Here is a 15,451-nt window from a genome sequence, read left to right on the forward strand (position 1 = left end):
ATCACCAACACTTGTTGATTTTCAGTTGTCCTTAATAAATCATTCGGATCTTCACATGCTGACTTCATTGGAGCTGGTTAGCACTTATTCTGAATTGCTAGGATTTCCTATCATAAATTCACTTCAGAAATATTAATTTAATGCTTCAGCTATTTCTTTTTTCTTTTTTTTTTTATTTGGCTCCAAATCATTTTCCCAGCATCCCATTGGAACAAACACATAGACTTATGCTTAGCATATTTATTTTCTGTCTATTTCAGGTGCCACTGATTTTCTGCTGTTTGAAACCTATGAATTTCTAACTGTGGGTAAATGTAGTGAATAACCAACCATCTGATAGCTGTTACACTGATGTTTCTATATTTATGTTAGTATCTAAAACAATAGATTGTGTTTGCATATAACTGTATATTTTGCTATGTGTTCAATGAAATTTATTTCTTTTGCAAAATCCAAAGCCTCTATATAGAAAAAGTACCTTTAGTAAGCACTTCAGAAAGTTGGATATGTTCAGGAAACAAATATGTGAACAAATCCATTGACAAATCCAAACATAAAAAGTTACACAGAAAGGCAGCAACACAGCAGGAAGTAGAAGCCTTTTATTCCTGGACCTGTTCCCATATACTAAATCTAAAATCCTGCTGAATCACTGAAGAAAGTCTGCAGTCCCAGTTGTCTGAAGACAATTTTTACAAATACTTTGTAAATAATATTTGACTTTTTAGATGAGACTTTTCTCTTCCTGGATGGTCATGCAATTTTTATTTCTTTTAAACTTAAATTTCATACCTTTTAAATTTGGTGTCTTAAAAATAATATACTTTATTTCAAGTTATTTTAAGAAAACCAGAATTGCTTTCTTGGACTAAACTTAAAGTTAATGAAGACATGGTACTAGGAGCTTTAGCATGTTCTAAAATAAGTTTCTATGAGTAGCTGTTAAACAATCCATGCAATTAGGCAAGTTTCCTTTTATAGCTGTGATCAGCACTTAGCTTATTCCTCAAAGAATAAATCATAATATATTCCTCAAGACAGTTGGCAGTTTCTAAATTCTATAGTTTAGTTCTATTATTCTAATAGAATTGAGAAGCATTTTTTGAATCATACCTCAGTAACATCTTGCTAGCAAGGTGTCCACAAACTCACTGTGCCATAGAGGAAAACATTTCCAATTTTTAAACTCATTTTAATTTGACCTGTAGTTACTATAGAGATTAAATATATCCAGTCCAGCAGCTCTTAGAAATATTAAACTACCACAGTATAAGGGGTATGACCCTTCCATGACACTCTAGCAGGAATCAGGTTGGCTCTGCAACAGTCAACATATTTTTAAATAGTCTAGAGCTTGAAGTAAAAGGTTACATGTGGAAGTCTAGGGGTTATTCAGAAGAACACAATTAATAGTAAAGAATTACAAAAAGCCCTAGCAAGAGCAAACAACTGGGAAAAATTGTTCTATGATATTCACCGTGGACAGTTGTAAAGTAATGTAGATAGAGGAGCAAAATTGAACTTAACTGACATGCTAAACAATGTGAGCTAATAATTATGACTCGGGAAATGCTGCTTGTTTTTCTAAGATACTCTTCTATAAAAATATATTTCTCAATTTGTCAGTACAGTCCAAGAAGTGATCTTAACAATTATTAGGAATTAAATGGAAAATCAGAAGAAATAAGAAGGCTTCAGTGTAAATCCATGGTGTCTTGGCTAGTGTTGATACTTCTCACCTTTCAACTCAAAAATGCCATAGTGAAGCTTTGGAAGGTGGAAAAGGGGATGAGCAAAGATATGAGAGCATTTCCTTATAGCAACTGAACATATGAACTATGATGTCCATCTGAAAATAGATCTTTAGAAACATGATTCAAAAAAAAACGATGGCTATATATTACTCTTTCCCAACCAAAAGATGTGGGAACAGTGTTGGGAGAGAAGCATCACAAAAATAAATTAGCAAAGGACAGGTACAAAGCAAACATCTGGAATAATTTTCCCACTGTGTATAGTTTATGTGTGAAACTCCTTGAGACAGTTGAATTCACACAGGTTCAGCAAGGAGCTGGATAAGTTTGTGGAAGGACAATCCATCAGCTGTAATGTAATAAAGGTGTTGTCTCTCTTTCAAGAATCTTTGGGTCACAGAGAACACAATTTTATGTTTGCTCTACTCTTTGAAAGAGGTGGCTGCTAAGCCAAATTGCCAGGGGCAGATGCTGGGCAGAGCAGACCTTGGCCACTCTCAGTGTTATTCTTTGCTAGGTAGCTCACTATTTGGTGAAGCTCTGGAATTTCCCTGATTCTTTCCTTGCTTTCAGTGATTGCCTTGCTTATCTTCTGGGAATGGTTTCTTTTACTTGGCATGACTTGCATTGCCTGGTGGGGCTGTAATTCATATGTTGCTGTCTTACTGCATTTTACACAGTTCAGAAAGGGCAAATAGACCTCAGAGAATCATATCTTTACATTTACTATATGTCTTAAAACAAGCATCAAAATACAAATAGCCTAATGGGATGCCAGTGAAAATGAGGAGACCATCCTCTGAGTTCAGCCACAAGCACACTAAAGATAATACACTTCTACTTCTATTTTTTACTTAACTAATAAATATTTTATTAGTTTATTTAGTTATTTGGAGAGAATTTCACCGGAAAAATAGCCTCCACCAACTCTTCAGATCCAATCCATTTTTATGGAATCCTGCATACTAGTTTTGTCAAGGATGTAGCCACTGTAATTGTGCCCTTTTAATGAGCATATTACATTGATAACTATAATGGAAGGCAATGAAAAGTGTATTTCATTACCTTGAAATTATCTGAAGCACCTGGGTAATTTTCATTACAGTCACATAAAGCTTTGTGTAAACAAACAATTTTATTTTATTTTTAAAATTTGCTTTCTCATTTAAAGTCTTACTGAGCTCTTGGCTGTGCAAAAGAAGAAAAAAGATTGTTAAAGGAAGGAAAGTTAGTTTATATTTAGGAAATCCTCAGCAAAACAATATGTCATTAAAAAAAATTTCTTGAAGCAGAATAAACTCAGGTTTGGTTGCCTAAAAGTATTAACAACATGATTTTGTACTCCTTGTGCATTACTTGTCTTCTTTTGACAGGACAAGTAACATACCAGAAAGAAAATCCCATTTGAGTCCTGTTGATGTAGCACTTCTGAAGCCAGTGAAATCTCTCTTGCACCAAAGTGTCAGAAGTATTTGCTGACATGAATAAGTGGATATCATTTGCTGTATTTCTGTTTTCCTCCTTCTAGCAAACTGTAAATGTAAACATGAATTTTTGTGCCAGCTAGTGTGATTGCATTATTAGCACAATTTGGTCAGAATTTGTAGGAAAGTTTCAAAGGTTCAGAAGCAGGATATGGTTTTAGTTACTTTTTTTATTCCTTACAAAGCACAATTAAAAATAATTAGCACACTGTTTTGTGTTATCATAGTCTTATTTTTATACTCCTACATGCAAACAGTGTTTTACTTGAACAGAAAAAAAAATAAAATTCCGTGTTTTAGCCGAAGCTGATTTTGCATTTTCTAGGGCTTAATACAACAGTTCTTGTGCAATCAATGACTGCACCAATATTGCCCCACTGTGAAAAATGCTGAGGGCTATAAAACACCCTGTGACTATTTTTAACCAGAGATCAATGTTAAGCTGATTAAAATAAATGCTTCTTTAATTGAAACAGAATTCCAGTTACTATGACATTGAGAGTGAGACAGGCCAAATTCAATTGCTGAAAAACAGTCAGAAGGAGTGTCTTTCAGGTCATTATTTATTCTTTGTTTTGTTTTGTTTTGTTTTGTTTTGATCCAGAGTTACCACAGGGGTTTGGTGTGGGTTTTTAATTGGTTTTGTGGGACTTTTGTTTTTTGTTTTTTTTTATATCTATCAAAGAAACTGAAGTTATGCTGGTTCTGGGAGAAGATCTTCTGCTCTACAGATGGTCACTGTTAGCATAACCTCGAGTTTTCTCAACACTGTTGCAGAATTCAGCCCCATCTCAGCAGGCTCCATAGATCCAGGGGGTTGAGCATGGTGGGGATGGAAGTCTTGGTGAGAAGTCTGGCCTCAGTGGAGACAGCTCTTACCCTCTGGCTCCACACCCTTTCTGTGCTACCACAGAACCTACTAGGAGGGGTGGCAGCCCTTGCTTAGAGTGAGTGCTGTGCCTCATCTCCATTGGCCTCTTAATATCACATTTCACACTTAGAACTCGGTGAGGCATTTAGCCTATATATAATGAGATGTATGATTAATCTCACATGACACTTTGGCAGGGGAGATACTGTTTCTTTTTCACTTCCCTGGTTATCTCAAGGACTAAGCAGAAGGAAAAGCCCCATTTGATCATCTCTACTGGCTGCCTGTAATTCAGCCTCATCCACTTGGGTTGCACTCACCCGGTTGCCATTTGTTCTGACTCAAGGTAAAACACACCCACCATTAATTCAGATCAAACCCACCAAGGTTTTGGAAGATGGGAACTGAGCTCTTGAATACCTCACAGGACTTAATACTCTGACTGGAAATTTTGACCTGTTGTGGCAGCCAAATATAAAAAGCAATATATGTGGTTTAAAACATTTATCACCAGATATAATGAAATCAAAGCCAAAGTATGAGCTCATTCTTCCATATAGTGTATTACCCTATTAAAATATTTAGAGCAGTCCTTCACAAAAGTGAATTAATGATTAAATGGAAGATGTCTGATGCTTTATCACTATTTATGTTTGTCCTTTTGTAAGAAGAGTGGCATTAGTTTATTTTAAGGAAAAAAAATAGAGGTAGCCTAACACTGTTCAGGAGTGTTAAAATGAAAAACAAAGCCTCTGGGGAATGCAATCCTGCTTTTTAAATAATAATTTCTTCCACAGCACATTTTCAGAACATGTGTTTATTTTTAATGTAGATAATGATACATCCTTCATCATGTACAGATTTTCTGCTTAACTGTCAATTATTACAACTTGAATATTAGTTACTTTCATACAAGTAGCTAAATATATTGCCAAAGAAAAATGAAGCCCTAAAAAGAAATTACTGAACATCTGCTATTGTGAATGAGTTTTTCATCTGTGACTATACTCAGATTGTGTCAATACAAACTTTCAGGCACAGCATATTCCCTTGAGACGGTTCCTTTTTATCCGTACACTAATTGCATTCATAATGAAATATATGGATTCTTTTTATTTTGATTGTCTAGTTCTGCATATTGTTCATAAAACAAAAGGTTAAGAATGACCGTATCTGATGTTTATTCCAACAATCATTTTGATTGATACCATGTGTTGAGGTTTTGCATATCTTTTTCCTTTCATATGTGTTCTTAGCATTCTGATATAAACTAAACAAAAGAGAAAGCTTATCTGAGTCTTGAAAGTATAAATTACTACGAGTTCCAACCTACTACAACATGAGCAACAAGAAGATAGCACATCCCGATGGTACAGGACACGATCATCATGGGGAAACCTAACCTGGAACAACAATAAAATAAAGATTAATAAGGGTACTATAGTTTGTTCTCCAATCAATTTACAAAAAAGATATTTGAATTATCCTACACATTACAAGTGAAAAGTATGTTTATAGCAATACCAAAAGCAGAGATGTACTGAGTATATAACAGTCAAAAATTGAAGCTCACTTTTCTACCTCCAACCTTAGAGAGACGAGGTCAAAATTCACACAGTTTCATTGGTTTCAGAACATCCCTTTCGATTCACATTGTCTCAAAATCTTGCATGCCTCATTGTTTTGGCATTTTTCAGGTTTTTTTTCCACACACACAACATGCAATTATACAGGTAAAATAACTATTCTTACAAATTATGCAGCATTAGAAATGATTTTCAAGTGTGTATCCCTTCAGATTAGGTGTGTGATCCTGGTGTGGCCCTTTAGAACACATTATATAGATCAAACCCATTAAATTATTTCCTTGTTGATCTGAGTCACGTACAGCTAGCAGTCCTCTTCCATACCTCTCACCAAGTCTCACAGACTTGAGTATTAACAGGCTGTTGGAAATAAACCCCAGGCACTCATAAAATTGCTAAAAATTTACTGTTCTACCCAAAAAGCTATTTCTTTTTCACCACAGGAAAAGATTTTCAGAGAACACCCAGATTTAATAGCTCTCTTTAGACTGACAAACACAGAGAGCAGAGACAGACAAGTGAAAAGGATGTTGTGGAGTTGGCCAAGTTCTGAATCTCTAAATCTGCAGGTCTTTCAGATGTGTGAAAAGAAAAATTTTCTGAAACTCAAAAGCATTATTGAATGATACCAGGGGTCTGTGAAAAACCACTGCTGTGATCACACTCATTTGTTTTATGTTACTAAAATCACAAGGAGAGCTGAGATGAGAAATTATCATGCCACAAACGATACCCTTATACACTTCCTTTTGCCAAATTCAAACAAGAGTTTCCATAAATCTCAGAAAAGCACAGCAATATTCTCTGAAGTACAGCATTTTGTTAATTCCTTTTCTTTAACTAAGACCAAGTTACACGTGTGGGTATATCAGTTGTGCCTTTTTGCCTTACTTTGCCCTTAGGGAGTTACTCGAGCGTTTTCCCCTCTGCCATTACTGACAGAGAGTTCTAAGAGAATGACCATTTTGTAGGGGACAGGATGACGTTGTGCTCTGAGCTTGGTTGAATGAGCAGCTCCTTCCTTTAGCAAGCTATGGCTAGAAGAGACCTTTTGGGGCATTAAATGTGTCCCCCCACTTCCTATGGCTATGAAACCCCTTGCACAAAATGAAAACTAAACTTCTCAATTGCCCATCGCCATCTGCTTTCTACCTGCAGCTGCGACATTACCCTAAACTCATGAGATCTTCATGAGATGTTCCTTCCATTGCTGTTTTTCTGGAATGCTGATTGGCAGAGGCATAGATGTGATCAGCAGATCAGAAGTGCTATTGCCTTTAACAATTATTGATTTGAGTTTCTGAGAAGGGAACTCTACCAGCAGTGAAGGTCACTGCAAACACAAAATATAATCAGCCTTAGCATATAAAGTTTGCAGAATAACTAGGAAATTATTGAACACAGGCACTCTAAAAAATGTATTGGAATTATTTAGGAGTCAGCAAGTTTATCCATAATGCCAGCTTCATGGTCACTCAACCCAGTACTGAAGTGTGCTCATCTCACACACCTATAGAAGTAGACACAATCCAAGAGAAAGAAAGAAAACCCCTGCCAGACAGAAAATGTACAAAAGGAAGACTGTCAGACTGACAGATGATCTCATTGCAGTGTCCTTGACATTCCTCTGAAGGGGCTGGGCTATCTCCTTGTGTACAAGCGTCTCTGTGTCCATTACCCAATGTTGCCTGCAAGATTTTCCCCAAAAGGACTGTGCTCATCATGCCTGACTCCAGAGGCTTCCTCCTCCATCTCTCTAGGGTTTGTAATGGTGTAATGGCCTTTTCTGCCATTTTGGCATCAGACATCATTATTTCTACCTTTTTGGCATCAGGCTCTTCTGGTTCTGAAAGCATTAATGTTAAACTGCCATTTGGACTTGGGGAAAAAAAAGGAGAGCAGAGAGAAGGGACAGCTGTGCCCAAGAGGTAAATGGTGAAAGGTGTGAAAAATTGCTAGAAAGGGTTAGAGAATTGTCACAGCTTCCAAATATTTTCTGAAAAGTCTGAAATGTATTTTGAGGATTTTCTGGGAGGTGGAAGGGTTTGGTTTTTTCTTCTGAACATGCATAAATATACTGCAGAGAAGAGTTATTTTTTTTCCAGTCTGACTGGTCAGATCCTTGCTTTTGAATGACTCGTTTCTTGAAAGAGCTGAATCACTCTTCAGTCACTAAACTGTGATCAAGCTGATTATATTGTAAAACAGAAGAGCTAATTCACATCCTGAAATTATCTTAGGAAAAAAAAGCAAAAAATAATTAAAATAATTTCCTGGCTAGCCAGCTCTTTCACAGACCCTTCCCATTTTTCTGTCAGCCAAACTGATCTGTGGCATTTCCTAATCTCACTTAGATAAAAGTGTCCTGATAGGACAAAAAAATCCCAAAAAACAAACCCAGCAATGGCTATAGGAACAAAAGAGGGTGGCTAAAACCTCCTACTACGTCCTTTAGTATATTTAATGAATGCTCCCTGTGGCTCTATCTACCTGACAGGCTGGTGAGCTGGAGATTGCTACAGGGCTCATAAGAGCAGGGGTTGCTGTTTGACAGAAAAAAGATCTCTTAACCTCACACTTGGCAAGCAACGAGCTGGCACTGGGAAGAGTGGAGACAGAGCAGATCTTAATCTGTATTAATGCAACCTAACAAACCTCCCTGGAGAATGCACAGTAGCTCAGCAATGAATGGCAATATGGTGCCTTTCTGAAGACTGGTAAGGGGAAGAAAGGATCCAAAAAGATTCAAGGGCTACTTGACCACTGAAAAGAGAATAAAAAGGCTTGTTCAAACTTGGAGGAGGCACGTGCAAGAAAATGGATTAATTATATGGGGCCATGTGGAGGAATTGGGATCATACCACCACTGTCGCAGTGCCAGACAAATGTGCAGCTGGAGCCAGAAGCAGCCAGCCTGGGGAGGAACCTCACTGCAAGGAGTGTGCATGCTTGCATAGGGCACAATTGCAAAGCTGTTACTCTCATTGCATGGGCAATTACCCCACAACTTGAGGTCTGAATTTCAGGCTCACTGGCCTGAGGACTAATGTAATTGGATCAAATTCAATGTGGAATTTGTGCACCAGAGCGAGAAGAGATAAATGCAGTCAGTAAGTATTAGTTACTGTAGAGTTAATCAATTCCTTGAGTATTGTGTGATCATGCTATTTACACTACCCATTGCTCTTCCCTAAGGAACAAAAAGTTCCTGTCCCAGGCCACATATGACACAATGTACAGCTATGAATGTTTTCTTTAGTTATATTAAGTCCAAGAATGCATATTAAACAATGTAAAAATTACTTCGAGCCACTCCTATTTCCAGCATACCCTTGGAATCAAAAAGGACCATGTCATCCATTTGTTCCTCTCCAGGGAAAAGGATCAGTGGAATTTAAAAGTTATCAAAATATTTTGTGATCTAAAACTTCAGATTCATAAGAAACACTAATGATCATACTTGGCATAAAAATATCCTGCATTTGCATAAAAAAATGCAAAACATTTTTGCATCCTGCACTGCACTTTCCTTGTCCCTTCCTCTCAGCAGACAGGGATATACACAGAGCCTGCATGGTTCAAAAGGTGCACCTCGGCTCTCCACAGCCAGCTGAGAGAGGGTTTACCGCTGCAGAGAGAAAGCAAGGTCAGATAAAAGGAAGGGAAGGATGGCAGGATTTAGCAGTCACCCCTTTTTCCCCTCCTTCTCTTCATATTAGAAGTTTACATGTAAAACTCCTATCTAAATGAAATCACACAGCCTAAATATACACGAAAAGCAGATGTTAGCTCAGTGTGAGACAGTGAGAATGTTTCAAGTGAGAGCCCCAGGGATCTGTCTCAGACAAAGTTTTACTTATTAATAACTTCAGCAATCCAGTAACAAAAAGCTTGCAAATTGTCCCAGTGTGGGAGACATGTCAGACTCTGTGGAGAACAGAATACAGCATTTTCTGAGCAAATCAAAATGAGAATTTGAAATTAACGAAATGAAACTCCATGAAGGTAAGTGTGAAATATGTATTAGAAGTCAACTGTGGGCATAAAACTAGCAAGAGAAGTGAACCTTTTCCCTGGAAATGACCTAGATATTTCTAATTCTGTCTCACTGCAAGATTTCTGGACTTGGAGAAAAGCAAACCACTGTATAATTATTCTGGGAATAAATTCCATTTTTTAATAAGTTTCTATGGAAGTGAATATTATAGTTTTCTTAGGTTATAAGTTTATTAAGTATTATTTGCTAAATAATAATAGTGAAGCCTTTGGGGTCAGAATTGAGTTTTCTTGAATCAACTGATCTACATCAACTTGCAGCTTTATTTTGTGATGCTTCGAGAGCCAGCAGGATCCAGTATGTATAAGACTGTTCATTGCCCTGTTCTGCATGATTTGGGACACAAAATACAAGATGTTCTCATGCATTAAAACCTTGCGTACAGGCACTGCCTTCATTGACAGCTCATAACTTGCACAGCCTGTGCATCCTTGGGGAAATCTGTGGAAGGAGCATGTCTCCAAAGAAATGGGGAACCTTCAGTGGATTCTCAGTGGAAAAGTAACAGCAGAAATTTCCCAAGACCAAACCACTGGCAATGACAGAAGACTGATGGTAGACAGGGGTAAGAGTTAAAAAGAGTTAAAGCTAACTTCTACTCCATTTGTATTTGCAATTTAATGCGTAATTTAAACTCAAGTGGTAGAGTTTCATCAGGCTTAAAATTCTGTTTTCTCTCAGTTTGTATCAGTTTCTACTGCAAGTTCTACAGAAGTTATAACCTCAGCTTTTGCAGAAACAGGCATGGACAGATAGTGGACACTCAATGAACATGAACCAGTGATGTGTCTTTGCAACAAGGAAGGCTAATGGTATCTTGGGATTCATTAGGAAAATATTACCAGCAAGTCAAGAGAGGTGATCCTTTCTCCCTATTCACCACTGCTGAGGCTACCCCTGGAGTGCTGGATCCAGTTTTGGCCTTCCCAGTACAAGAGAGATGGACATAATGCAGAGAGTCCAGTGAAGGGCTACAGTGATTAAGGGACCGGAGCATCAATCATACAAGGAAAGGCCTGAGGGCTGGGGCCGTGCAGCCGGGACAAGAGAAGGTTCAGAGGGGAACTCATCAATGCGTATAAATTCTTATAGGGATGGCATAAAGAACACAGAACCAGGCCTTTCTCAGTGATGCCCAAGGAAAGGACCAGAGACAGCACCAAATGAAACATAGGAGGTTTTGTCTGAACCTCAGAAAACACTTTTTTACTGTGCTTGGTGACCAAGCAATGACACAGGTTGCCCAGGGAGATTGTGGAGTCTCTGATTTTTGGGGCTACTCAAAAGTCATATGGATATGGGCCAGGGAAATAGGCTCTAGGTGGTCCTGCTTGAGACCTCCAAAGGTCTCTTCCAACTTCAAACACTCTGTGATTCTCACACTTTTTTTTCTTCCTCTGTTATTCAACACAGGATAAGTAGGCATCATCTGCACACCTGAAGATTGACATCTCGTCAGAAAATATTTAATGAAGAACAGAAGACAGATAATTCTTCTCAATCTTGGACAGTCATTGTATGCAGTGCTTTACTCTGAATTTTTGATAAACATGAGTTCATTCTTAAAAGAATATCTAAAAGTCTCTGATAGCAGCCTCGAAAAAGAGACTCAGATATGGGCATGCTTAGGACTTGCGTAACGTTAGTCTTGAACAAAAAGAAAGTTACACATTTTAATGAAATGTCGTAATTCAATTTGCAATGTAAGTGTTTTTATCTTCAACAAAAGGATATAACCACAATATTCATCCTATTTCCTCTTTTCCTTTAATGCAGACTACCTTATGAGTGTCCTATCATTTCAGCTGTATCAACCTTTCCATCATTCTTAGTCTTTGACATCCTGATCCAGTTTATCTGAAAGGAAAGTATGGACTTTCCTAACAGCTTAAAGAAAACATATTCAAAATGTTTATCAGATACCCACGACCCCTTCAAATCCAGACACCTGTTGTAGCTCAGAAAACAGGTGGCTAAAACTGCAAGTGATCATTAATTTAACATTAAATTACTGTGAATTTCATATAGTCTGGAATTACATAAAAATTACAGTGTGGTTACCTACTAGTTACATAGGAGTTTCTGTGAAATTTGAAACAGAGAACAAAACCTATAATTCTATTTTCATCTGCTTTCTAGATATATAATTTCTCATGATATTCCATCTGTTTGAGCCTATGCCAAGATTTTCCAAAGAATTACTGCCAGGAGTAAACTTAAGATAGGGAAAATCAGATCCTGAGCAAGGAAATAGAAAGGTGTTATGGTTTGCCTCCTGCCATCTAGAACATTCTCCTAGAGGTGTTTGGCTGCAACCTCAACATAGTTGTATGCAGAACAAGCAATGGGCCTTTCCTTGGCCTTCCAAAATTCTGGTTACTGAAAGAAAAATTTCAGATTTTAATTCGGAGAGAATAGTTGGTCTGCCAGCTTCACCTGACAGTTTCAAATGACTGTTGACACAATATTTGTTACAGTCTCTGTCTAGTTCATTGTGGTGCAACAGAGATGAAATACAGGACTGTCAGTATAAGGGACTCTGATAATTATCCAAAATCTATTCATACATGGTAAGTTAGTAGCCAGTAAGAAAAAACATGAAAAAAATTTGGAAAACACATCACTTCTAGTAAAAAAAGATACTGTAATTGATCATTTAAAAATCAGATAAGTATTAGATGACAAGGTTGTCTGACCTTTCTTTTAAAAATAAATATACAATTCCAATAGAAAAATGTGAAGTCCTGCAGACAGCCAGGGAAGAACACAATCTCAAGTACAGAAACAGAGCTGAACACAGAACTATTGGCAATATTTTTCTCAGAAAGACCAACATAATACAGTTAAATTTGCATTGTATAATAATTTTTATACTGTAATACAGTATAAATTTGTATTTGCTGGATCCACCTAGATGCACATCATGCACTTTGGTCAAACAACCTCATTCAGTGACACAGGTTTGGGAAAGAGTGGCTGGAAATCTACCTAGTGGAACAAGACCTTGGGGTGCTGATCAACAGCCACTGAACATGAGTCAAATTGCTCCCAGGTGACCAAGAAGGCCAATGGCATCCTGGGCTGTATCAGCAATATCAGCAGGACCAGGACAGGGCTTGCACCCCTGTGCTGGTGAGCCAAACCTCGAGTCCTGTGCTCAGTTCTGGGCCCCTCCCTTTCACAAGAAAGACACTGGGGTGCTGGATTGTATCAGGGAAGGGCAACAGAGCTGGTGAAGGAGCTGCAGCACAAGTCCTGTGAGGAGCAGCTGAGGAAGCTGGGGTTGCCCAGCTTGGAGAAGAGGAGGCTCAGGGGTGACCTTATTGCTCAACTGCTACCTGAGAGGAGGTTGTAGCAAGGTGTCTGTTGGTCTCTTCTGGGGAACCAGTGATAGGGAAAGAGGAAATAGCCTCAAGTTTTGCCAGGGAAAGCTTAGGTTGGATGTTCAGAAAAATTTCTTCACCGAAATGGTGGTTGAGCATTAAAACAGGATGCTCAGGGAAGCGTGGAGTCTCCATCCCTGAAGGTGGACTCTGCAGTGTCAGGGTAATGGTTGGACTTGGTAATGTTCAGGGTCTTTTACAAGCTAAAGGACTCTAAGTTTCTACAAATGTTAGCGGAATATCTTCTCTATAGCCAGACTAGTCCACTTCATACCCTACTAAATAAGTATGGCATGACATGATAAAGATTCAAGATGATCTGTTAGTGTTTTTTGTGACTTCACATCACCCTTGGATCTATCATCACATGTTAGCAATACATTTGCTCTCTACATCTTCTAGGCGGATCCCAAAACAAATTTTATCCTCAATTTGTGGCTTCTGGTTTTGTTATGAAACCTTTCATTTTCTATTCTAAAGCCTAGGAAATGCAAATCTAAGCAATTGGTTCAGCTTCTTGAGAAAGCCATACTTATTCTCTCCCACACATCTGTGTAATGAGGTGTGGTTGTGAGTCTGAGCTTAAGAAGATTAAAATCATCATGGCCAACTAGAAGAGAAAATCAATGAAGTATGTCTTGTCTGACAGCCCTTGTTCTCATGAATTGTTTCAATGGTTCTGATACAAATATTCTACTAATGAGATAGATTTATACAAAACTAGTGAGGATCACTGTGCAAAAATGAATGCATTAGGGCTGTTGAAATAGGTTTTGCAATATTTGCAGCAACAGTTTCTGTATTTTATGAAACACTTAACATATTGTAAACTCACTTCTGACAATTATATGCTTTTCTGCCTTTCAAAAAGCAAATTTGAGGCTTAAAGACATTTTTCTTAAAAAACCTTTCTATAGCTCAAATCTCCCTGCTATAGAAGCATTGCATAAAATAAAACATTTTGCAGGTTTTTTGAAACAAACTGCATCTATTTTTTAGACTACAGTGTATTTGTAAATGGTCTAAACAAATCAAAGATAATGGATATGGCAGAAATTTACTGTGATTTATTTTAATTTTAAAATGTTTCAAATTAAACAACCTTTACTAACTCGTTATTATCTTGCTTTTTTTTAGCGAGGATTCAGGAAAGTAAGTTGCTTGAATGTTATTTACATTAACGTCTTAAATCCCAGCCCTCACAAATGGTATCTTGGGGCACTTCTCTTAGGTTTTATTTTCTTCTAAATGTACTCTTTTATTTTAGTTAAAGCACAAGATAAAGGAAATGACATTTTATGCTAGAGATTAATCAGCCCATTCTTTAATAATTTCATCAGAGCACAGTCAACTACTTTAAAAGCCTTCAACTTTGCCAAAAAGCCAGACATTGTGTAAAAAGGAGTATGTTCCACTCTCTTCCCCTCTTTTTCTCTCCACTTTGAGATTCCCATTCTAGTGCCACACAATGATAGAGAACTTGTATACAGAAGTTCACCAGGACAAAGGAACAATGTAATTGCATTTTGAATGAAGAAGCAGAAGGATGTCTCCTGTGCACTAATGATTACTTTTCATTATGAATTCAGCAGATGCCTCCTGATAAAAGGCTGGTAATGATGTAAGGCCAGTAAACTTTGCACCACAAGCCCTATGCTACAGGCTGCGCAGTCCCAGAGAACAGCAGAGAGAGATTTTCATTCCAGCAGGCTGCACGTGGAGGTTTCCCTCCCACCCACCATGAAATGTTAACCAAAGACAAATGAAGGGGCAGATGGAGCCTCACAAGCCCTCACTGCCATCATGGTGCACTACAGTGTACAAGCCTTTCTGCCCCAGAGAAGCCAAAGATCTGAGCCCTTACCTGCTCTTTACATGGAAAATTTGTATAATCAGGTCTAACTTTAAGTGCACTAGCAAACTAAGGTTAAATTCCATGAATCCTATTCTAAATGGACCCATTACACAGCATGTTAAAGCTCCCATATAAAAAACATTAGAAAAATAAGTAATGAATAAATGTGCCCTCTGGATTGTCACAGACACACAAATATATACCAACATTTTTAAGGAGAAGAAAACCATAGAAACATAGAATGGTCTGGGTTGGAAGGAACCTTAAAAATAGTCTAGTTCCAACCCCCCTGCAGTGGAAAGGAATAACATTTCACTGGACCAGGTCCCTCAGAGCTCCCTCCAGCCCAGCTTTCAACACTTCCAGGGATGGGGCATCCACAGCCTCTCAGGGCAATCTGTTCCAGTGTCTCACTATCTTCACAGTAAAGTTTTTTCTAATATCTAATGTAATCCTACTCT

At 37.9% G+C, this 15,451-nt stretch overlaps 1 protein-coding gene across 1 annotated transcript in view; it reads right to left on the reverse strand.

The window, feature by feature from the left end:
* Positions 1-5,167: 5,167 nt before the first annotated feature.
* OCA2 (OCA2 melanosomal transmembrane protein) overlaps positions 5,168-15,451 on the reverse strand; it is a 179,163-nt gene continuing 168,879 nt past the window's right edge. Inside the window, exon 24 of the mRNA XM_005516514.3 lies at positions 5,168-5,512. Within this exon, the coding sequence (XP_005516571.2) occupies positions 5,425-5,512 (88 nt within the window). The 3' untranslated portion in view covers positions 5,168-5,424. The remainder of the gene's footprint in view (positions 5,513-15,451) is intronic.

Source organism: Pseudopodoces humilis, chromosome 2 (genome assembly GCF_049639895.1).
Source record: "Pseudopodoces humilis isolate 2021_Gansu_Grassland_sample_001 chromosome 2, ASM4963989v1, whole genome shotgun sequence".
Classification (NCBI taxonomy): Eukaryota; Metazoa; Chordata; class Aves; order Passeriformes; family Paridae; genus Pseudopodoces; species Pseudopodoces humilis.